At 41.4% G+C, this 23,681-nt stretch overlaps 3 protein-coding genes across 3 annotated transcripts; 1 reads left to right on the top strand and 2 right to left on the bottom strand.

Annotated features, from left to right (window-relative positions):
- The first annotated feature begins 813 nt into the window (after window positions 1–813).
- Window positions 814–3,671, top strand: LOC126599558 (protein transport protein Sec24-like CEF). The gene is made up of 7 exons (XM_050265949.1): window positions 814–993; window positions 1,125–1,202; window positions 1,648–1,686; window positions 1,777–2,358; window positions 2,448–2,540; window positions 3,070–3,249; window positions 3,354–3,671. The coding sequence occupies exons 1-7, from the start codon at window positions 901–903 to the stop codon at window positions 3,477–3,479; spliced, it is 1,191 nt and encodes a 396-aa protein (XP_050121906.1). The 5' UTR covers window positions 814–900; the 3' UTR covers window positions 3,480–3,671.
- LOC126599556 (CRM-domain containing factor CFM3, chloroplastic/mitochondrial-like) lies at window positions 3,613–8,238 on the bottom strand. Its single transcript, XM_050265947.1, has 9 exons — window positions 7,203–8,238; window positions 6,546–7,011; window positions 6,331–6,461; window positions 5,582–5,926; window positions 5,174–5,330; window positions 4,800–5,092; window positions 4,636–4,695; window positions 4,308–4,391; window positions 3,613–4,093 (listed from the first exon to the last, which is right to left on the bottom strand). The coding sequence occupies exons 1-9, from the start codon at window positions 8,055–8,057 to the stop codon at window positions 4,004–4,006; spliced, it is 2,481 nt and encodes an 826-aa protein (XP_050121904.1). The 5' UTR covers window positions 8,058–8,238; the 3' UTR covers window positions 3,613–4,003.
- Window positions 8,239–9,023: 785 nt separating this feature from the next.
- Window positions 9,024–14,778, bottom strand: LOC126599557 (synaptotagmin-5-like). Its single transcript, XM_050265948.1, has 14 exons — window positions 14,144–14,778; window positions 13,369–13,443; window positions 13,172–13,279; window positions 12,791–12,823; window positions 12,592–12,681; window positions 12,309–12,434; window positions 12,032–12,175; window positions 11,410–11,817; window positions 11,091–11,225; window positions 10,787–11,002; window positions 10,350–10,622; window positions 10,061–10,198; window positions 9,656–9,958; window positions 9,024–9,528 (listed from the first exon to the last, which is right to left on the bottom strand). Exons 1-14 carry the CDS (start codon window positions 14,342–14,344, stop codon window positions 9,307–9,309), a joined length of 2,472 nt encoding a protein of 823 aa, XP_050121905.1. The 5' UTR covers window positions 14,345–14,778; the 3' UTR covers window positions 9,024–9,306.
- Window positions 14,779–23,681: the final 8,903 nt, after the last annotated feature.

A 23,681-nucleotide genomic window follows, 5' to 3' on the forward strand; every position in this document is an offset into this window, starting at 1 on the left:
ATTTCTCTCTCAAATTTCTTACGGTAATCTACATAATGAAGGTGATGGTTAAGAAAATGAAAGTCCATCAGCCATCGTTCACAAGAACGATTTTTAATATTATTACAAAATTCGAACCAAATTAGCAGATAAATGCAAAGTTATTTAGAGATCTCAAGAGAAATATAAACTATTCAGATCTACACAATGTCTTAATTAACGAGGAGTGAATTTATGTTAATTGTGTATGAACGAGATACCAAGCTAACCACATTTAAAAAAAAATAATTATCTTTAGATCGACTAAAACATTCTCAAGGAATATTTGTATATATGAACTTATTTGGAATGAGTTGTATTCAGCATTAAAATTAATATGATACATGATTTCTCTACGTTTAATAACAAATATGAACCCAACAAATAAAAAATGTAACCAAATCAATTATGAGAGAATAGTTTTGTTTTCAATAATTAAATAATTATGAGAGGATAGTTCATCTTATTTTAATATAGTGTTAACGAAACACTTCTGGTACTGTTCACTCTTAATTAAAAATCACATTTTTACATTTCTCTGGTACTATTCACTATACATTTATTATTTTTCATTAAAACTAAAGTTTTTTTTAATTATTCGTTAGTTTTTCTTAGTTTAATTTCTTCCACACCTATTCCTCCTAACTCATCCGATGATTCCACGACTTACCCCGATAGTATCATAGATCATCACAATTCCAACGGCCAGGATTTTATTGATAGAAAAAATCGAGCCGACTTTATAAAAATGAAAATATAAAAACGCGGCCCAGGCCCATTTAACCGTTGAAAATAACCTGCACACCCGAGAAGCGCGCTTTCTAGTCTCCGTCTCTCTCCTCTCTCCTCTCTCCTCTCTCTCTCTCGCAGTCTCAGTGCACAATGGCGGGAAAGCAACTCTCAGGCGACGGCCTACCGGCGAACATCGCCGGAATGTCGAAGAACCAGCTTTACGACATCATGTCTCAAATGAAGGTATCCCCTGCATCCTTCGAATTGTCTATTTCTTCTCCAATTTTCCTTCCGAAATTTTCTGTCCCTCCAAACACCCAAAATTGACCTACGAATAATGTCGACGTTCGTTTTCTTTGTTTATTTGAATGCAGAATTTGATAGAACAGAACCAGCAGCAGGCGAGGCAGATCCTCATTCAGAATCCGCCCCTCACCAAAGCCCTTTTCCAGGTTCCTAATTTTTTAGGGTTTTAGGGTTCCTTTATTTCGAATTTTCCGCATTTATTTGGTTTTGATTCAGAGGATTTTGTGTGGTTAGGATTTGGTTTGTGTCAATTTTGGTGCTTTTCTTCTTTTCTTGATTTCTTGAGATAATTTTGTGTGATTAGGGTTCAAAATTCAAATGGTACGAATGGCTTTGTTAGGAAGTTGCTTAATTTAGTTCCAAATGAGAAAATTTGATTTTCCTTTTGTTAAGTGCTAAATTAATTTGTGATTTATGTTTTTGTATCATGCTGTTTAAGAGTTTGGAGAATATATTTGTTAGGCATTTGTATTACGCGATTACTGATTCGTGGTCGCTGTTAAGTAGGTTGTTGCTCTGGAATTATCGATTTTACCTTTAACTACTGATATGATTGCTGATTGTGTTTCTGCATTTTGTATTTGTTCACAGGCACAGATTATGCTTGGAATGGTGCGGCCACCGCAAGTGGTATGTTTTTTCTTTTTCCAGAAAGCTTGTCGTTTAAGTGTTTTCATATTTGGCCACTTATGTTATATGCTAAATTGAGGTTGTCTGTAGATTCCCAGCATTCAGCCACTGACGTCACATAATTCTCAGCAGTCGACACAACAAACTCAGCAGCCAAGCACTCAGGCTGCTCCCTCATTGCCCGGTCAAGTTGGTTTGCAGGACCAAACTGGGCCATCTCAGATCCAAGCTCCTCCGAGAAAGCAATACCAAAACCAACCGGCAATGCCTGGTTCATCAGCTGGTGCTCCATCTATAAATGTTCAGTCTCAGCCTATGCCTTCACGTCCCCTGCTGAGCCCACAGCAGCCTAAGGGACATCTAAATCCTCAAATGACCCCGACTTCTCTTCCACAGTCCTCTCAACTCCCAAATATGCCTGCACATCCTCTTCATTCTTCTTCACAGCCACCTTCGCTTCATCAAACCCAAATGCCTGCTGTTTCCAGCCAGTTGCAACAGTCATTACAGACATCTGGAGTGTCTTCTCATATGCCATTGCAACCACCATTGCCACCACAACCAAGACCACCTTCAATGCCTAACTTCCATCACCAGTATCCGCCGCAAATGGGGCCCAACATGGGTTACCAACATGCTCCTCCCCAACATCTTTCACAATCCATGTTTCATGTAAGTTGAAGTTTATAGTTCACCAGTCATGATCAAATGTATGGCATATATGTGATTGGGCTAATTGTTTTTATTTTTTATCTGCTCAGTCAGGTACGAAACCCCCTATTAGCGCTGGGCCTTCATTCCCACAGGGACAACCACCACTTCCAAGTCAACCACCACCTCAATCTATGTATCAGGTATACGTTTTTGTTTTTTTTTTTTTTTTGTTTTATTCTCTCTTTTGCAACTGCGTGATGGCAAGTGCCTTTGCCCATGAGCGGTAGGTCTCGGGTTCGAGACTTGGGAGCAGCCTCTCCATAAATGGGGGTAAGGCTAGCCGACATTCACCTCTCCCAGACCCTGCGTAAAGCGGGAGCCTTGTGCACTGGGTACGACCTTTTTTCTCTTTTGCAACTGCGTAGTAAATCATTAGTTTATTAGTTAAGGATGCTTTGATTCTAGGTAATGTTTCAGTAGTTTTCTAGAATAAAAACGCATGCCCTGTTTACTCCACTTTTCCGTTTTGAGCTTTCATTGATAGTCCATTTTCAGTTTGGGTTGTGCTGTGAGTCAGGGTTTTCCATTTGTGCACTTCTAATCGGGTTCCCGTTGAGGGGTATTCTAATCTTGTTGAACACGGTTTACTAATTGTCAGTTTGTCATCCCATGTTTGAAGGATCGGTGGAGGGCAAAAATCTAACCTTGCCTAATGCTTTTATCTTTCAGGGTGGAGGCATGCATTTAGGTTCAGAGTTCAACAATCAAGCTGGATCTTCCATGCAAGTTGATAGAGGATCGTGGATGTCCGGTCCACCAGAGAGTTCGACAGTGCCACAACTTTCAGGACCGCCACCGTTAGGTCCTGGTCAAATGGGCCCTGGCGGCCAGCCTCCTCGCCCGGCACCGGTAAGATATCTGCTACTTCTCATATTAGACTTGAGCCGGAGCTTTTGTTTATAGGTTGAGTTTTCCTATCAATCATCATTCGACTCTTATGCGCATTTGTGCAGTTGTCCCCTGAGATGGAGAAGGCACTGCTTCAGCAGGTCATGAGCCTCACACCGGAACAAATTAACCTCCTGCCTCCAGAACAAAGGAATCAGGTGCTACAGCTACAGCAGATACTGCGCCAATAAACTCCTGAATTTTTCAATATTTTCAGCCGGAATTAGGGACCCCGTTTAACTTCAATTTTTGCTCCGAGATATCGTTGTACCATTCAGTGATCCAAACTTATGCGACTTAATTTTATTACTTGATGCAAGAGTCTTGTAAAAACGACGTGTGGTAGTTGTATCTTTTCAAAATTTGATTTTCTTGTTTCAGAACGTTACAGCTTAACTAATCTTGAGATGTTAAATCTACATCCATTCGTGGTATACACAAAACGTCGTCGAGCAACGAAATACATCAGAATTTTGTCTATGCTCAAAGCCTTTCTGTTTCAATGTCGGAGTTTTACTCCCTTGCTTCCAACGCAGTCCTCTTTGAAGTAATTGGAACCATCTTACGCTCCGAGTCGCAGATAATCATTCACATATTTAGACAGAAGCCACCAGGTAGGACTGCAACACTAATTCATACAAGCATCCCATGTTTTGCCGTCGTCAACAGTTCTTGCTCATGCTCGAAACTGATCATGTTCAAATGCGCGAAGGTTTTATTCTTCGTTTTCCCAATCAGAATCTTCACCATTTCCATCTGAATCCACGTATGAATCTTCATCTTCATCCTCACCTTCGTCCTCGCTCTGCAGATAAGAACCAAACATTTTACTCTCATTCCTTTATAAGGAAATAGTTAAGGAAAGCCAAAATCTGTCTAGAAGAGGCATGCTGAGAATTTAAACTCCCATGTTTCGCCCTCTAAACCGGCCACAGAACTATATAAACAATCTGGTTGGAGATCAGAATTCAGGACCACTTGATGGTAAATAGATGGCAATGAGAAACAGTATATCTCACTTGGACTAATTCCGAGGCACGATGAATCTGCTCGGGATCTCTCGAGCTCCAGGAACTATCATCAACATCATCTTCAGAAACACCCTGTTCACAATCAACAAAGCTATGGTCATAGGCATGAGCAAACACCCATACAAAAACACAAAAATGTATCATGCATATTATTGGAGAAACGATAACTGTAATAGCAACAACCAAGTTGGCCGCGTGGGAGGGGGGCATACGCTTGGATCGCACAGTGAACAATGAAGATGAACAAACATATAGTGGTCAATGATTTTATCAACAGTGCTTCAGATATGTGTTGAAACGAGAAAATATAACTTACAACTTGAGATTTCATTTGTTCTATGTTCTTCTCCAGTTCAGATATGTGCTGACTGAGAGCCTGCATGGGACATATGAGATCTAGTGTGAGGTGAAGAACATCAACGAGAGAGAAATATCAGCGGAAATGTATTTCAACAAAAAATTGGGAAAAAAAATAGTAACCTCATGGCGTTGCATGGCCACTGAGCGTTTTAATGCTTTAGCCTTAGTTAGAAGGTTCCTCGGCCTCAAGGTAATGGGTCGCCGATAATTCTTTCCACGATAGTAAATGAGAGCATATCCCTTTGGAACTCTTTCTATTGCCACAAGTATACCACCACTCTCATATTCCAATAACCTAGCTGTATCTTCAACAAAAGCAAGAGTCTTTTGCTTGCTTATTAATTTCACTAGTTCTCTGTGCTTCCAATGCAAATGCATGTTTTCGACAACACCATCAAAGACACCACGTATACCTGGTACAATATGTAATCAAAGGCCATCAGTGTTTCAGCTAAATATTTTATCTTCACCTCAAAAATTAGAAGATTACTTACCCAGAGGCAAGTATGCTTTCATTCTCAAACCAACCCTACGAAACATAACCCGTTCCTCATCAGTGATTGTTTCCTGATCATAATCAGGACCTGCAGGAAGCATTAACGATTCTATCTTGGATAGCAGTTTCTCTGCTCTTAGCTTTTTGGCTTGGGCCTGTCAATGAATTCAGAATCTCAAACTAAGGTATATATGAATCTACATATATCCTTTCTTCCACAACTAATTTATGTCTAATGAAAGTTAATGATATATGTTGGATAAAAACATGTTGCAAAAAGGTACCACTCTAGTACCTGGGTTTTTTCATTAAGTCGAGTCAATTCCAAAACTACTGTATTCACAAGGAGTAAGAACAAGACCCTCACAGGCTCGTCCACTAATAGAAAGATAGAGAAAAAACTTACAACACCTAGTTTATGCTCAATTCGTCTGACAAGCTTAGCATTCTTAGCTCTTGAATCTTCTTCAATCATCTTTTCCCGTTCTTCAGTAGATATTTCTCTTCCCCAACGAGCTTGAGCCTCATAAAACTCAGCCAAAGTCCCTGCAAGTGCCTGTCCTTCCACTGCACCTGAAGAAGCCGCATCTATTGCTTTAATCCGCACTTTCTCTTCAACATCTTGGACCTGTTTTGTCAGCTCCTGTCTTTCAGACAGAGCAGCAGCCACACTTGTTGGGACAAAATCCTTCCCGCGGTAAATGACAATGTAATATTTGTTTCTGAGCAGTAAAACACCACCTGTTAAATTCTGCAAAATTGAAGGAGCTTTAAATCAGTACACTTTTGGTATTATTCCATAGGTAACAATCAGAAAAAAATTACAAAAACAAACCTTAAAACTATTTGATAAAATGAAAAAACCAAATATGCTGAGTGCCTCTTCAACCTTAGATTTGGAAGAAAATGCAAGGCAGAGGCGCATAACGGCAAACTCATTAACAAGTATTAACAGATTTAGGCAGGTTCCTTAATTAGAAGTATGGTGTTTCTCGTTTTGGCCATTAAAAAATAACGACAATGCAGACTAAGCTTGAGAAATTTTTAGCAGGAAGAACTAGAAGTGCCCTAATGGACATGAACGAAAGGTAAACAGTCACACAAAAAACACAAGGTTTGATGGTAATGTAGGATAAGAGACAATGTAGGACAGACCTTTATCTCCTCAGCCATCAACTTGTTGTTTGTATTCTGGATACCTCGTTTGACAGCAATCTTCGCAACAGAGCTTTTCTCCCAAAGTTTAATAATAGCCAATGCCAACCCTTGATGGTTTCTATTTCTCCCTTCATCAAGAAATTAATAATGAAGTGTTATGTCAAATACTGGCACGGAAAACTGAAGAAAGGTACATAGAAGAAGATTTCTACCAAGGGCAAAATGACAAGGAAGCGATTTGGCAAGCTTCCGTAAAGTAGTCATCTCTGCATTAGTCAGCCTCGAGCGCATCCCAGTAGGGAGAAGCCTGAAAGGAGTTTTGTAACCAGGGATTGTTTTCGGAAGCAAATCAGCATCAACAGGAAGTACTCCTGTACCCCACCACTCGACAAAACGAGGACCTAAATCATCCAAGAGGCTGTGAAACTCAGCTTCCTCCTCCGTCATGTTATGAACACGCTCTGGGATTTTCAATGCTTGCTCAGTCTTATCTGGACCTGAAGTTGCTTCATTGCCACTTCTCATCTCCGATGTTTCAGGTGACGATATCTCTGGGATAAAAAGACCACTCCTTTCCCCATCAACAGTTTGGGATTGAGAAGGTCCTTTGTAGTTACTCCCTCGGTACACAACCATAACACTTCCTGACCGCCATAAAACTAACCCTCCCGTTCGACGCTGACCAATCACTACAAGCAGTCAGTTACATTACGAAAGTAAAATGCTTCTACATGTTCATTTCTAAACTATACACATACAATTCTAAGTTGCATTCAGCGAGTGTTATAATTTATACTCAACACACTTATATACAAATGAAATATTGATCATATAACACCAAATTCCGAAAATTCGAGAACTTCACAAACCTCAACAATCTCGTGGGCTGTCTTCATATCCAATGCCAGCACCTCATGGAACTTGAGCCTCACCAGCTCCGTCTTCCGCCACATATCGTGAATCTTCTCTAGCACCGCCTGCGTGATCCCGGCCTTCGGCACACTAATCCTTTCCCTAAGCACCATCCCCATTCTCCTCAGCCGCTTCAGTTCCTCGTCCTCAATCGTCAATTCCGCCAACGACGGTGCTTTCCCTCTCCTCTTCCTCAATCCCTTCACCTCCTCCTTGTCACTCACCTCCTCCTCTTTCTCCCACGGCAATGCCACCTCATCACCGCTCTTCTCCTCCTCTAATACATAATCCGGCCAGACCCACTCCCGCTGCAACAAATCCCCGAGCTTCTCCTCTCCGCTTGCCGCCGGCACTGGATCCTGACCGTCCAATCCAATACCATCATCTTGCTCCTCATCGTCCGACCCCAACCCCAAGTTCCGCAACCGAAGCACGATTCTCTCAATCGCGCTCTGGCCTTTATCCTTGTCGAAGTACCGAGTCGTATCCGCCTTGCCATCTTGCTCTCGCCCATGCGACTCGCTGACCTTATCGTTCACTTTCTGGCGGGGCAATTCGGTGGGAGAGCTACGATTGGGCCACTTGTTGAGCCAGGGAGCGGAGGAGGCGGGTCTGGATTTGTGCTGCGGGGGTTTGGCGTTCGCACTTCCACCATGCTCGGTGGTTCTGACGGTGGAGGAGAATGTTTTGACGATGCGAAATGACGGTTTTGGGGCCGAGAACAGGAGTCTGAGGGAGGAGGGCGAGTGAGAGGTGAGTGGGAGTGAGCTCCTGAGTGGCATTTCGGAAATTTTCGCGGTTGTGAAGGCCATTTCTGGTGAATATTGAATTAAATAGTGAGCTTACTGCAGCTGCTGACGGCGGTGCGCTGTCATTGTCTGGCTGGTCGGAACTCGGAAAGCGGTGGAGCGACGGGAGGCTGGAGACGAAGACTCTGCGTGTAGTTTTGGAGGGAGACGATAAGATTTTTTTCTGGGAAAATTTCGTATACATCTGTTTCTTGTGTATATATATATGGAATCTTATCGAGGGCACATCTGTAATTTTGTCGGCAGAGAGCTCTTATTCTTGCACTGGTACGGAAATTCTCAGATGACATATGTTGCTGAATTTAATCGTTTCGAGCGTATTAATGAATTACATATATTACTGAATTTAACTATTAAATTTAGATAAGGGAATCGATATAAGCTACTTATGGGAAAGGATTTTCTTCGGATCATTTCCGTCAAGGTACACAATCTGGATATTTGAAATTTGATTCAACAATTAAAATTATTATAACTTTTTAAAGTGGGTATCTGTTTATAGTTGTTGGATCAAATTTTAAAAACCCGAATTGTGTGCCTTGGTGGACTTGATTGAAAGGATCCGGAGAGGATCCTTTCCCCTACTTATGAAGTAGTGATGCATAATAGAAGCTCCCATTTCAGATTCTTGATTGATTTCAGCAACTAAACAAAACTGTTATTATTCGCACTTCGCAAATGTCATATGCACTCTAAATTAAATGTGGTTGTGAAACAAGGCTTTTTTTTATAGGAAAACTACTTTATGTTTTAATGATAAGAACAAAATAAAAGGTAAAGTAAATAGTATCAGAATTGACTTTTTAATGTGAAAATATGATTTTTTGTTAAAATGAACAGTACCGAAAGCTTTTCATTAAAATTCCCTTCTGTTTTTTTAACAAGGTGCGATGTGCATGGTCAAATATTCAATACGGATCTGATTGGAATGAGAATTCAGAAAAGAACACAAAACTATAAAATTAAAACTTAAATATAAAAGATGCGTTTATTTCTCTTGTCACGTACAAGTGTAATGTTAATACATGAAAGTCAAAGCTAAATACTTGAACATTTGACTTGAATTGCTGCAGAAAAACTGGTCAAGTATCAACGAGCTTACACAATTACACAGCATGAAGATGGACGTTAACTGTTAGAACTCCATGTACATACTCTTATCTGCAAACGTGCTCCTGTTAATTAACTGAAATTACTTACACACCGGAAAATATAACCATGTCAACAGAACTCGAAACCGAAAACAAACGGCTCAGGTTCCGGAAAATCTTCTGCTGATGGAAGGAGATGAGTTCAGGATTTCCTGACCAAGCTCCTTTATCTTGTTAAGAAGTAGTGCTTGCTCGGTCTCAAGTTGAACCATGTACTCTTCTTGTGTATCCTCTAGGGCTTCTAGCTCACACATAGCCGTTGCGAGCCCTTCAATATTTCCGTCCTTGATTAGAGACTGAAACTTCATCATCGTTTGCTTCATCTGACCAAACTCATTGCAAATCGCGTGTCAGAAAGGAATTGAATTCGTTGGAAACATTGTTCGTAGGTACAATGCTAACAATGTGGCTCAAGGCGAAAAACCAGTAACCAAAAACAAGTCTTCTCACCTCACTGGAAATTTTGCGTGCTTTGTTTATGGATGGTTCAGAATCCAAACTTGCTCTTTTCTCCAACTCCGGGACTCTTCGTGTGACCTGAACATGGATTTCCCCACTTCTCACATTCTGAAGAGGGATCCACTTGTCTGCCATCTGATTCGGAGGCAATCTCTGATATTCCACAACGCAATCACCTATACTTGATGCCCGTAATAAGGCATTGTAGTCTTTCACATGCAAGAGTAGGGGGCTGCCGTCATCAGGAAATTCCAAGGTTTGATTCCACTGCGGATTCAGAGTTTTGTACATAACCTGCAATCCAAGACATCGAAGTAATAAGAGATCAAAAGCAAAGTAATGACGAAAAAAATGACAATTGCTACAATATTTGAACATAAATGTGACTGCTCAAACCTTTGTTTGTTTCTTCAAGTTCCCGTATTCAACCCTCACATATGGATCACTTGTCCCTCTCACATCAGCAGCAATAAGGTCTTTTGCTTCGATGAGAACAAGTTCAACCCAACCATTACCTGAACCCGTAGCCGAACCCTGAATGTTCCAACAAGGGGAAAGGAGGAACAAAAATGTTCCAACAAGGGGAAAGGAGGAACAAAGTTACAAAACCATATTAAACAACACACACTAAGAGCAGAATGATTCCCGCGCATATGACCAAGCAGACTGAAAAAAGATTCCATACCCTGGACCCGTCATAGCCTTCAACTCTGACTGCTTCTATTTGAAGCCTTAGTTCTCCGGAATTCACTTTTTCTAGAGGGATCCACACATCCCTGACTGACCCTTCGACCAGTCCCTCTAAATTAACTCGTGCGCTGCCAATGTTGTCATCGCCAAATGTGTCTTCGTTGAAGCATTTTATCATCAGGTACTCACCTTCTCCAATCTCATCAAATTCAAACTTCTGATTCCAGACGGGATTTAAATCATGAGCAGTCCTTGTTCTCTGGAGAATCTGGAAAGAAGGTTACGGCAACATAGGGTGTTTATAATGTTAGTTTCTGCAATATAGACTTTAATTTACACATGAGAGGAAATTATTAACAACAACAACAAAGCCTTTTCCCACTAAGTGGGGTCGGCTAGAGGAAATTATTAAGGGAGGAAAAAAAAATCTACCTTTCCATATTGCAATTTAACATATGGATCGCACTTTCCAGATCTGTCTTTCGAAACAAGATCTTTTCCTTCCATAACAGTTACGTTAACTTTCCTTCCAGTTTTTGGTAGAAAATTTGATGACCCAAAAAGTGATCTTCGTGAGGTAAGAAGAGAGCTGTCTACGTGTGAACCATCAGAGAATTGCCATTCTTTTAGGACAAGCTTCACCGTCAACTACATGATGCATTGAGAAAAAACATATGTTAAAATTAAATAAAAATAAGGGATATATAAATCAGTCATAAACCTTAAAATCTGTTACCTCCCCCGAATTGACCCCCTCAAATGGAACAACGAATTCAACTTCTTTTCCACAAAACTCAGCGTGTTTTGCTATCACGCCAGAGTCGGGTCCTATTGCATAGTATATCGTTGAATCATCCTCAACATACTTCACCTATTCAAGGGAAAAAAAATTCAACTTAGTTGACACTCAACAAGTTGATGATAACTTATGTGCAGAGAATATATACTACCATGTGTTTCTGGTCAGAAACAAAGAAGAAAATAAAAACTCTGTATCATATGGTGATCATGACTATCATTTCAAAAGATTAAATTGTGCAACGTAAAAATAGTACCTTAATTTCACAACTCGCCAGATAGTCATACTTCACATTGTCTGGCGTACACTCATAAAGATTAAATCGAAGATTTCCTGTTTCGTCGTGTAACACCATATTAAACTTCGAATTCCAGCTAGGGTTTGAACCCAACTTCACACCTGTTTTTCTAGTTAACTCTTCAAGTTCAACCTCCACAAATGTCTGTAGATCTTTATCGACAAACTGCTCATCTGAACTTCTATCAAACTGCTTTCTGGGCGGGCTTCCTTTCAAACCATTCCTAGAAACTTTGCTTGCAGAAATGACTGTCACGTATATAATGCCTCCAACGGCCTTTTTCACTAGGTTTACAGTTGGCATAGTGTAACAACGGCGGCGAGGCTCAACCATTGTCTTAACTAGCGTGTCAGTCAAAATTTTAACCTATAGAGAAATCAATATTTATTATTTATCAAATTATCAAGCTTTGCTTGGAATGTAGCTAGATTTATGGCCGTATGTTGTTTACAGCAACACTAATTTATGAACATACTACAGTATTTTAAAGAAAAATGTACGATTAAAATGGTCCTGGTCAAAAATTAAGTCAGCAAAACATAATGCAGTACAAAATAACTTTCAGGGTTGGGAGTCAAACCAGCCAAGAAGAAACACCGGGAAGCTCTGTAGCAGGCAGTGCTTGGCTTCCGCCACTTCCAAAGGCAATTCCTATCCTCACTTCAGGAACTGACAGAAATGAGTACAAAATCGCTTTCCCGTTCAAGACCGGCATCAGGAGAAGCTGCAATAAAAAGGCAATTTAGTGAATATAGCTACCAAAAAATGATAATTGCACAGCTTCTAATTTCTTTTGATAGAATCCTTTCAAAGCTGAACTGTATGAGAAAAATGGAAAAAGAAGCGACTTGACATACATCGCCTTTGATGTGGAGACTATTTATAACAATCCGTGCCGTCCCCATAAGTGGCTTGGCAAGCTTTGCTTGCAACAAAATACTCATATCATTTGTATCCCAGTCAAAACCCAAATGCATGATCCGCTGCCAAAATGAACAGAGACCATGTATATGAAGATGTCAGGAATTTAGTAGCCAAACATATGAGCCACCGAGAAAAAGTAAAACAATATACTTTAAGATAACACTACAAAAGAATCGTAATAAAGTTTGAAAACAGTAAAATATATAGAAACCAAACCTGATCACCTGAAGTTGACCAACGAGTCCCATGAAGACCCAAGCTAGGCGGGGATGAACCTAGTGAAAACTCCAGCAATTCAACTTTTTCCTGCATAAAAAACAGTTACTTTTTAATTACTTATCAGATACACAATACAATCAGGATGAATTCAAGGGTTCAAATTGTTATGAACAAACAAAAGGCAGAGATCACTTACTATAAGCCTTGATTTTCTGTGCTTCAACCGTTTCTGCATAAACAAAACTTACACAACTTAGCATGATCCATTCACAAAACTTGTGTTCGTGAATGTTTAACGGACCGACTGAGACATCCTACCGAAATCAGAAAATGGCAATGATAATCACCGGAACTTCTTTCAGCATTATAAGCATTCAGGTAGTGGATTCAAAAGTAATTTAGGAAAATCGACAATCAACGAGTATCTGAAATTTTAAGATGATTTTTCTTGCAATATAAGAAAGCCACTGGACGGCCAAGGATGACATGGTCACAGAATGCAGGTGGAAGACTTAACTTGTTAACCTCGTACAGAAAAATTAACATAACCGGCTGATACACAAGGACACATTCTCACCTCAACAATGGACGAAAACCTTATTGAGAGCTTCGGGTTCATATAGTTGGGCCATAATTCCATCACCAGCTTATTCAGCCATTCGCAGTGCTCCAGTGGAGTCGTAGACTATATAAACAACCACAAAGCGAAAATTCAGCATCGATAAAGCTCAAATGTCATACAAGTCAAGGAAAATTCCAGAACAAATATGGTACCGAGGTGTTCAATATGACTCTCTTCCATTGCTTGTTCAGGTCTTCAACAAGTATCCGACGCTGATCGTTCCCGTACTGCAGACAGAATTAGTGACGACTTATGTTACACCTAGTATGATTTCGATCGTTGTGATCCTTAAAGATTGTGAAATGCAACACAACAGGAACAGTTGCTAAGTCAGTAGATAAACACAACCAATGAACAAACGAAAACCGAAGATTATATTAAACACCATGTTCTGAACAATTGACCAGTAAATTCTTCTTCCACTTAACACTTACACTATGTTTGGATGATGAAAATAAACTTGGAATTTGAATTAAAATCAGAATTTATAATTGACATGCACAAATTCCTTGTTTGGATTCATAAACATAGAAATTTAGAATTTCCATGTGGAAAAACAACTTGGAATTTGGGACCTCCAATTCCCAAGTTTAAATTCCATGTAAATAGGTGTCATTTCCCAATTTCTATGATTGAGAGTTTAAAAATAACAAATTCCGAATTTAATTCCATTGTTCTTTTAGATTAACCAAACAAGAAAATTCACAAATTCTAGAAAATAAAATCCCGTCATTTCAATTTTCGTCATTTTAAAATTCCGAAGTAATCTTCATCCAAACATAGTGTTACGTAACCTAAAAATATACATCATGCAGAATCCGCAGTATTCCGCTGTCCGTAGTTTAGATGAATTTAGTGTAGAATATCGCTCTCGAATCGAAAAATCTAGAAATACATAACACAATTACAAAAAGAAGCAATTTTTACCTGTAGGGTTGCCCACACAGCAACAGCAAGTGGAACCCAATTGGAGAAGGAGAAAACCCATCTCTCAAAAGCCCAGGCAAACAAAACCAGAGGTAACAAAAATGGAAGAAAAGGCTTCTCTGCCATCACATGGTTGAAGAACTCCACTACATCCTCAAAGCTCAACCTTCTCCCTTTCCTTCTATTCATCTGAGCAGGCATCTCAGTAAACCAACTTTCACACTTCACTTTTCCCCTAAATATATACAAACATATATATATATAGTTAATTATATTGACTAGAATCTCCAAAGGTTCATGCTTTATTGAGGAACCAAAAAACCCCAGAAACAAAAAACAAATTCTTAGTTTTTAGGTGTGAGGTGAGGATTGGAGTTTTTGGAATTTATTTTGTAGGGAGATTTGAGAAATATTTATGAGATACTTTCCCAGTTGAAGAAGCTTTGCTTTTTTTTTTTTTTTTGAACGAGCCAGTTGAAGAAGCTTTAGATGGTGAAAGAATCTGAGAGAGAAATCAGAAGCAGTTGGCTGCTTTGGTTTTCCATTTTTGTAGAGAGGGAAACAGGAGAGAGGAGAAGTCAAGCGAAAGAGACGGGGAAGAGAAAATGAAAATGACCCCTTTTGTTGTTCTTTCCATAATTCGTTAACTACTATGAAAAGTGCTTCTGGTCCCCGTTTAAGCACTTATCTATGTGCGCCCTACAGAAACCCTTCTTTTAGTTTTTTTTTTTTTTTTTTGAAAAGACCCTTCTTTTAGTATTTGTCGTCTGATGATGGTGGAGGAATCGTGTGCTTTTCGGTGGAATCCATCCGACGGCTGAGGATCGGCTGTGGGCGTATGTGATGTCAGAATTTGTTAGCCAGTGAACGTTGAAGCCGGACCAGTCCCATTAAGATCATCTCCAATCGACCGATCAAAGGGTCATAGAGCTAAAAATATCTCGGAATGATATGAAAACCGTCTTCAATCGAGGATTAAGTCAAAGGGCTTATGGGCCTTACTGGGCCAAAACCACCAAATCAGGCCAGCAGGTTGGCCATTTCCAACTAGCCCTAGCCATCCAGTGCTCGAATGTCAAGCTTCACATTTTGCCAGCCCTCCAACGCCAGAATGTCAAACTTGACATTGTGCTAGCCCTCTATCTCAACCCATTTGAATGTCAACGTCTACCTGGTGTCAGCATGATGTTAGCTAGTTGGAATTTGATTTTTTTTTTTTACGAATTTAAAAAAAAAATATTCTAATTTTTTTTCCTATAAATACCTAAGTCATTCCTACACCATTTCTCACATACATTTCACCATTTCATACTATCTTACCTCATTTTATTTCAATTAGTCACATTCTATTCTATTACCTCTTCCAATAATCTCTTCTTTAATTTTTTTTCAATAATTTTCAAACGGCCACATCTGCAATGAAAGGAAGGACTTAGACCCGAAAATAAGATGAAGTTCTTTGCAGGGCTTATAGATGGGTCTCGGAAGATAGTGTCAAGGGTAGTTCTCAAACAAGTGAACGTGTTTGGACTAGTACGTCCAAAAAGTATTATGAGTTCTACGAATGCACCACTCCACCAAATCCCCGAAATCACGAGAGTTGTTCTTCAAGATGGAAAACAACACAATCTCCACCCTAGTACTACTTGGGGGAGTTATTGAAACTTAAACAACATTAAACAAAACATTTAACAACATAAAACTTAAACGTCTACTCCATTGTTCTTTTGGTCCAAAGATGTGCAACAAAATACTGTTGTAGGTACTTGTTTGTGGCACGCGAGCGTATCATCCTATGACGCCTCATGTACTCATTTAAAGGGATATTACCAGTTCTTAAATCCAAAGGAAAATTAGGCCCCTCATATATTTTTGCATCAGCTGGGGAGGCATAAGCCAGCATTCGGAGTGTAATAGTAACCTTTTGATGAGGTGAGAAACCCGGGCGACCTGCTATATCCATCATATGTCGAAAGTATAGATTGATATGTTGGACACCATGAAGTAAACGCTCGAAGACATGACGCATCATCTAAAACCGACGTTTGAAATCCTCTTCTGTGTACACCGAGTTGGAGTTGAAATAGTTATTCATCAGAGTCTCATGCGCGATCTCTCTATTTCGCGGTCTGTAAGCGTGACCACCAACAAAGCCACCCCATTAAGGTTGTTTTTTTGTGTTCCTCACATGCCATGACCCCAGTTATTGCTACCATATATGTTGTGTTGCACCATGTTTCATCTTCTTCATCGAATTCTTCATCGTCTCGTCTCATATGCGCCCATTTATCTTCCTATCCGAAAAAAATATTAAGATTACATAAAGATAGAAATATGGAGAGTTACTTACTTTAGCAACACGTGTTACTCGAAATCATATCCGAAAAATTATTGAGATTACATAAAGATAAGAAATCTGGAGAGTTACTTACGTTAAAGACACGTGTCACTTGAAATTTTATCCAAAAAAATTATTGAGATTATATAAAGATAAGAAATCCAGAGGCTTATTCATTTGGCAACAAGTGGCACTCAAAATATGTCCGAAAACTTTATTTTAATATGGTAGTTTAATTTAATTAACCATATTAATTCAATTAAAATAATAAATTATGTTTGGCCTATAGCCCTTTGGCCCCCTCGATTAGAGATGGTTTTTTGTCAAAGGGTTATGTTTGGCCTATGGCCCTTTGGCTCCCTCAGTTGAAGATTGTATAAAATATGGGATAAACTGTTCATTAAAATATAATTTCTTGCATGGCTATAAAGCTAAAGGGAACCTTTTGGTCCTTCTTCGGTTAGAGATGGCCTAACTACCTACTGGCTTTTGAACACTATATGTCATTTTAATGGATATAAAATCAGATTACCGAGTAATTCAGAATATTAAAGACTTACACCATTTTTCCCTAAACTTTTCTACACCACTATCGCACAGTATAAATTATTTTTCTTATGGTAAGTAGTTAGATAAATTTGTTTTCCGGGACTATCACAATGCCACGTTAAAGGATAGACAAACGTTAAATTATGTATTTTGCACCAATCAAAACATCACAAAAGGGCATGAGAACGTTTCCACTCATTATGTCGAATACCACACGAAAAGGACCAAAACAAAAAAAATCAATGTGATCATCATTCCGTCGCATATTATTGTGGTTAAATCACATAGTTGATATAGCACGAACTTATGATCATTTTTTTTTTTATGACATTTGCATTACATTGCCTTGTTTATTATGGACAAGGATTGTCTGCCCTCTCATTTTCGGTGCCCTCCCGTGCCATTTTGTTTGTCTGGTTACGGTTAAGCCATGTCAACATTTTATATTACTATTCATTTTTGTTTTATTATCTCTATAAAAAAATAATATAAAATGTTGACGTGGTTTAACCGTAACCACACAAAATAGAAAAGCACCGAAATTAGGAGGGCAGACAATTCTTGTCCGTTTATTATACAGAATTAGCGGACTATTTTACATACCAATAAACAAGACAATTTATTGACATGCCGACGTGGGGTATTACGAATCTACTTATGGGAATTAGTTTAGTCCGTACAGTCTAAATACTTGGATCTAGATTTGGTGTGTCTTTACATTAAGACAACATGTCTCTCAACTTTTATTTTACTGAGGTTCATTTCGAACTCATAGGATAGGACCAAGGAGCATTGGAATCTGTTTTTTGTGTAACCCATTGATCAACACAAACCATGGTCTCGTTTGATTACACGATGTGTCATTTTAATGAATATAAAGTCGGACTATCGAGTAATTCAATATTGAAGACTTGTACTTTTTTATCTATAACATACATCTTTCAATTTTGAATCATATGATCGAATGAACTGAAGAAAATCAATTGATACAAATTAACTAGGGATGTGTGGAAAGTACAAATAGGTTGTAAGATTTTTATTGGGCCTACATCAATTTAGGAGTCCTAATTGATTAAGAATATAAGAGATGAAGTAATATTTGATTATCCTGAAGTACTTGATAGTGAAGTAAAACGACAATTATTGAGAATATCTATTGTGGAGCAAAAAATATTCACTAGGCGACACGTGGACTTTTGGACAAAAGAGGACAAAAATACCCTCGAGGCATACCAGGATTCCTACGCGCGAGCAGTGGGCAATCATCTTTCAATCAAGTCAAAAGTACCCAAAAAAGGTAACAATTAAAAACATCTTTCATCAAATCCTTTCTATAAGGTATTTCCCAAGACCTAGTATTTTCTATTTCATTATTTAGCTAATCAATTAGCTAAATAATATATGTCTATCATATCTCCTAAAATCATCCTTAATAGTCAATTAAATCACCCAATTAATAGCCAAAACCGGCCCCCCACTTTTCACATCCTCATCTTTCCCATTTTCCTTATTAAAATAGTCATTCATTTTTATAACCACCCATTTATTCTTTTCATATTTAATTAGAATAAATTGGCTAATTAAACCTAAAAACCCTAGCCACCTCCTATCACTATAAATATACTCCCATTCTCACCAAAAAGTTAATTCCAACACTTTGGCAAAAATCCCAAAATTCTCTAAACACTCTTTCTCTCTAAATTCTAACTTTGGCATCGGAGGTTCTTCGGCCAAAGCCCCCCCCATTCATCGTGGACGCGTGAGGCTCTTGGCCTTAACCTAAGGTGTTAATTGTTTTGTAGGTGCAAAATCGTCCAAGATCGAGGAGGAAGAAATTTGCATCCACAAATTGGTGCTTTCATTGAGAGTTGAAATCCATACTCGTAGAAGACTCTCGCACAAAAAGGTTTTTTCTTTATTTTCTAGTCCATTTGAATATTTTTCATACGTTCTTATTATTAGAATTTTTTACTTGCAAAGGTTCTTTGATAAAACGTATAAGCAAAATATAATGGCTAGAAATTTAGAAAATTCCACAAGTGAAAATTCTAATGTTCAAGAAATGGGATTGCGGAGATCCGTGAGGCTAAATGCGACAATAAGGGGAGCGGCATCATCATCACGAGCTTCCACCATGGGAACCACCGTGGTGGCTACCTCGGTAGCCACCCGCGGCGAGGTCCATGGTGCCTCCACCACGGCCACCATGGGAACCACCGCGATGGCTACTTCGGTAGCCACTCGTGGCGAGGTCCATGGAGCCTTCACCACGGCCAGGAGATCCGTGAGGCAAAATGCGACAATAAGGGGAGCGCCATCACCACCACGAGTTTCCACCATGGGAACCACCGCGGTGGCTACCTCGGTAGCCACCCACGGCGAGGTCCATGGTGCCTTCACCACGGCCACCATGGGAACCACCACGGTGGCTACTTCGGTAGCCACTCGTGGCGAGGTCCATGGAGCCTTCACCACGGCTCGAGCCGTGCCATCCAAGGCTCACGATACCAAGACCACGATCCAAGCCGTGCCATCCAAGTTTACGTGGACCCAAGCCCAAGCCTCGCATTCACATGCACCGCGCATTGAGCAGCATGCTTCCGTGATCCAGCCTGCTCCCGTCGAGCAACCCACTCTCACGGCCCAACCTGCTCCTGCCGAGCAGCCTGCTCTTGTGACCCAGCCTGCTCCCGACGAGCAGCCCACTCCCGTGGCCCAGCCTGCTCCTGCCAAGCAGCCTGCTCTCGTGACCCAGCCTGCTCCCGACGAGCAACCTACTCCCGTGGCCCAGCCTGCTTTCGTCGAGCAGCCCACTCCGGTGGCCCAGCCTGCTCCTGCCAAGCAGCCCACTCCGGTGGCCCAGCCTGCTCCTGCCAAGCAGCCCACTCCCGTGGCCCAGCCTGCTCCTGCCAAGCAGCCTGCTCTTGTGACCCAGCCTGCTCCCAACGAGCAACCCACTTCTGTGGTCCAGCCTGCTTCTTTCGAGCAGCCCACTCTCACGGCCCAGCCTGCTCCCGTGGCTTTCCAAGCAGTCCAAGTCGGCCCAAGACTATCTCAACCATCCGGACCTACCATCGAGCCAGGGGCATTCTCACCACATTTTTTCGCGGATTTGACATTTCCCAACCCAAATCTCACGCCCGGAGTCTACCACCTTTCCACTGCCCAATGAGGCGCATTCCTTCCAAGCTCTTCCAATCCAAATGGCGAACAACACTTGTCTCGACAAGTCATAGAGTTGACGAGTGCCCTTGAACAACAGAAAACCTTGGTGAATCAACTTTTGCAACGTATCGGGATCCAACGTGCCCCGGACGAGGTATCCCGAAGTAGGACAAAGGCAGACGAACATTTCCAGCAGCGTCCCGGTAAGCAGCCACTCGACCAGCCACGAGCCGAACGTTTGGGCAGTGTACATTCCCATCTTAGAGCGCGAAGGAGCATGCACTCTCGACTAGGCCCACGAATGAGCATACATTCACGGTTGGGGTCATACTCCGATAGTCAACATGAGCAACCTTCCGGGCAAAGTGTTTATTCGCAGCTAAGCCCACAAGGAGCGTCATCCACCTCACATCAGAGTAGGCAGCACGACGGACGGAGAGAAGCAGTCACTCAATCCAGCTCAAGTTCAACCAGCAGCCTGCGAAGAACTCGCTCGCCTACTAGGAACGCACCACATGCACTGCATCCGCGACATAGACGAGCTAAACACATGGAAGAGCAGCCTAGACTAGCAAGTCATGACTGGGGGCAGCCGAGAGCTCCGCTACCCCAACAAAGGCAAATTCAGGAAGAAGTAGAGAGACTCTTGACCAAGCGATTGCATGATTTCCAACGTAACAAGGTCACCGACGAGGCACTACGACGGAACATAATCAACATAAGCATGTCACCCTTCACGGAGGAGATTGAGGAGGCAGAGCCTCCACGCGAGTTCAGCATGCCACATTTCACATCTTTCAAAGGGGATGAAGACCCGGAGAGACACTTAAAACGTTACCAAAGCGCAATGATCCTTTATCGAAACAACGATGATCTCATGTGCAAGATATTCGCCACTACTCTACAAGGCAAGGCGCAAGATTGGTTCTACACCCTGCCGCCACAATCCATCCGGAATTTCTACGAACTTTCTTTGGTTTTCACCAAAGAATATTCATCCTATCGCTCGATCAAAAAGAAGTCTGACCATTTGTTCGACGTCATGAAGAACCCAAAGGAGTCGCTTCGCGACTATGTGAGGAGGTTCAAAATAGAGAAGGCAAAAATAGTCGGATGCAACGACTCGATAACTAGAGCAGCCTTCCAGCAGACCACCCGCTATTCGGAAAATTGATCATGAAAGAAGATCTAACTCTGGCAGACTCTTTTGCTTTAGCAGAGAAGCATGCATTTTGGGATGAGGCTCGCCAATGCACATTCAAGGACTTGAAGAAGTACCCGACATCACCTCCCTAGAAGCAGCGGAGGACTTATTCGCATGTTTGACGGTATCTAAAGTAGCAATAAGCTCTACCATCATGCGAGAAGAGCTGGGGGCCCGACTACCTGTATTCCACAGTTACCTGCAGTCATCATCATGACGCACTATTCCGCCGAATCCAAACCGGCGACGATAAAGGCGTAGACCCTGGCAGATGCAAAGTTTTCTGACGAACGCAACAACTCGACCCAACGATGCCCCGAAGGCAGTCGAGCACACTTTAGCTGCACATATTCCCTTAATGGAGATTTCTGGCATTCGCATGTCAACGACGCATTCAACTACAAAGGCTTGCGAGCAGCCGTGGTTCGTGGCAACCGACTACTTCACCAAATAGGTGGAAGCAGAGCCCATGACGACCACGATTCAGACGGATATAGAGCGCTTCATATGGAGGAACATCATTTACCGATTTGGCATCCCTTAATCCATCGTCACCAACAACGGCCTGCAATTCGTGGGCAAAGATTTGGCGAAGTTCTTCAAAAAATATGGCATCAAGCAGCATATGTCCATGCCGAGATATCCTCAAGGCAATAGGCAGGCCGAAACATCCAAAAATATGGATCTCATCTGGGAAGGTCCGTACAAGCTCAGCAGAATAGGCGGTAAGAGTAATTATACCTCCGCTACCATGAAACGATAAAAAGATCGAAAAGTAGTGGAGCGCCTACAATCTGAAGAAGTACCATGTGTGACCTCCGACTACATTAAAGCCCGAAGACTTAAAAAGCTCGACGGGCACCACCTCACAAGTCGAGGACTATCAAGTTGTTATGCAGTTCCTACCTTACAGCTAAATTCTCGTTCGTTTCACTCGTTTTTCAATGAGGAATTCAGAAGTAATCACAACTTGGCTCGGCTGCATGCTTACAACAAGTGATCACTCCAGCACTTCAAAAGAAGACTGTGCCCTTCTTAGGGACCCACCGCAGGAATTGCGCCCCCCGAGGGACCAACCATGCTCTCCAGTATGAGAGGGTAAACTAATTGCTCTCCAGTGCGAGAGGGTAAACCAATTCCCCGACACCCATATGGGTCAGCTCTCCAAGACGGGAGGATAAACTTTACACTCCGAATATCCAGACGTGGATGAGCCTGGCTGCCCTAGTATAACTAGATGCACGATGGCTTGCGCCGGGATTCCTAGAAGTAGCCGTAATGGTCTTTTTCAAGGCTTAGCTAACTGAAGGATTTTGGGTCTCTTGGCCTAATCCGTGGGGAACCGGGCCCTAGAGACGGAGAGGGCACATTACGCAGTACATCCGATGGACGGCTGCCCTGGAATCCTAAAGCTGTTACCGAGTGCACTAAGGTAGCCTACGGATTCCGGAAGACTGCCTACGGCTTGCCCTTCGAGCAGTAAAGCCGCACTAGACTTATACAACCGCACATTCTTGTGAAAGGTTAAACAAGCTAGCGCGCATATACGAAGTTTTATCCACTGCCGACATGCTACGTAGTCGATAAGCTTCACCTCTGCCAAGCGCGGAACAACCTACACCAAGTCCTAAAGTGTTGTGATACTTGCTACGCAACCTACGGAATTGAAGAAAGTCAAGGTTAACAGCCTAGTGGTTACGCGGACTTGTCTGCTTCTGTAAGTAAGGCATCCGGCTGCCAACCCTATGGCTAACAACTTTGCAAAGTTCTACACCAACACCTACGGCTGCATAGGCTACGCGAGTTTGTCTGCTTATAAAAAGTAGCATGCCTGCCACTGGTCTATCAAGTCTAAAGGTTAGGGCATGAACAAAAGAAGTGAAGATGAAGAAAAACGAAGGAAAACATGTTTATAAACAACTAGCAAAGGCCGAATGAGTTCAAGCAAAACAAGAGCTACAAGGAAAAACAAAGAAAATCCTAAAGGCTACCTAAAATACTACACTACAGCAGCTTGGACATCCCACGGCTACTCGGTCGCCACACCTTCAACAGCCGTAACGCTCTTAGCAGCGGCATCATCCGGCGCTTCACCCCCGGCTACCCCAGTCTGGGCACTAACTTCTCCAACTACTTCACCAATGGAAGCCTTAAAAGTAAAAGCAAGCAAGTCTTCCGGAGAAATAGAGAAGGTCTTAAAACCTCAAACCCATCCTTTTCACCATTCAGCTGCTCATTCTTCTTAAGCAGACTAACACGGACACGCTGCAGCTCATCCACTC

This window comes from Malus sylvestris, chromosome 14, assembly GCF_916048215.2.
Source record: "Malus sylvestris chromosome 14, drMalSylv7.2, whole genome shotgun sequence".
NCBI classification, from domain to species: Eukaryota; Viridiplantae; Streptophyta; class Magnoliopsida; order Rosales; family Rosaceae; genus Malus; species Malus sylvestris.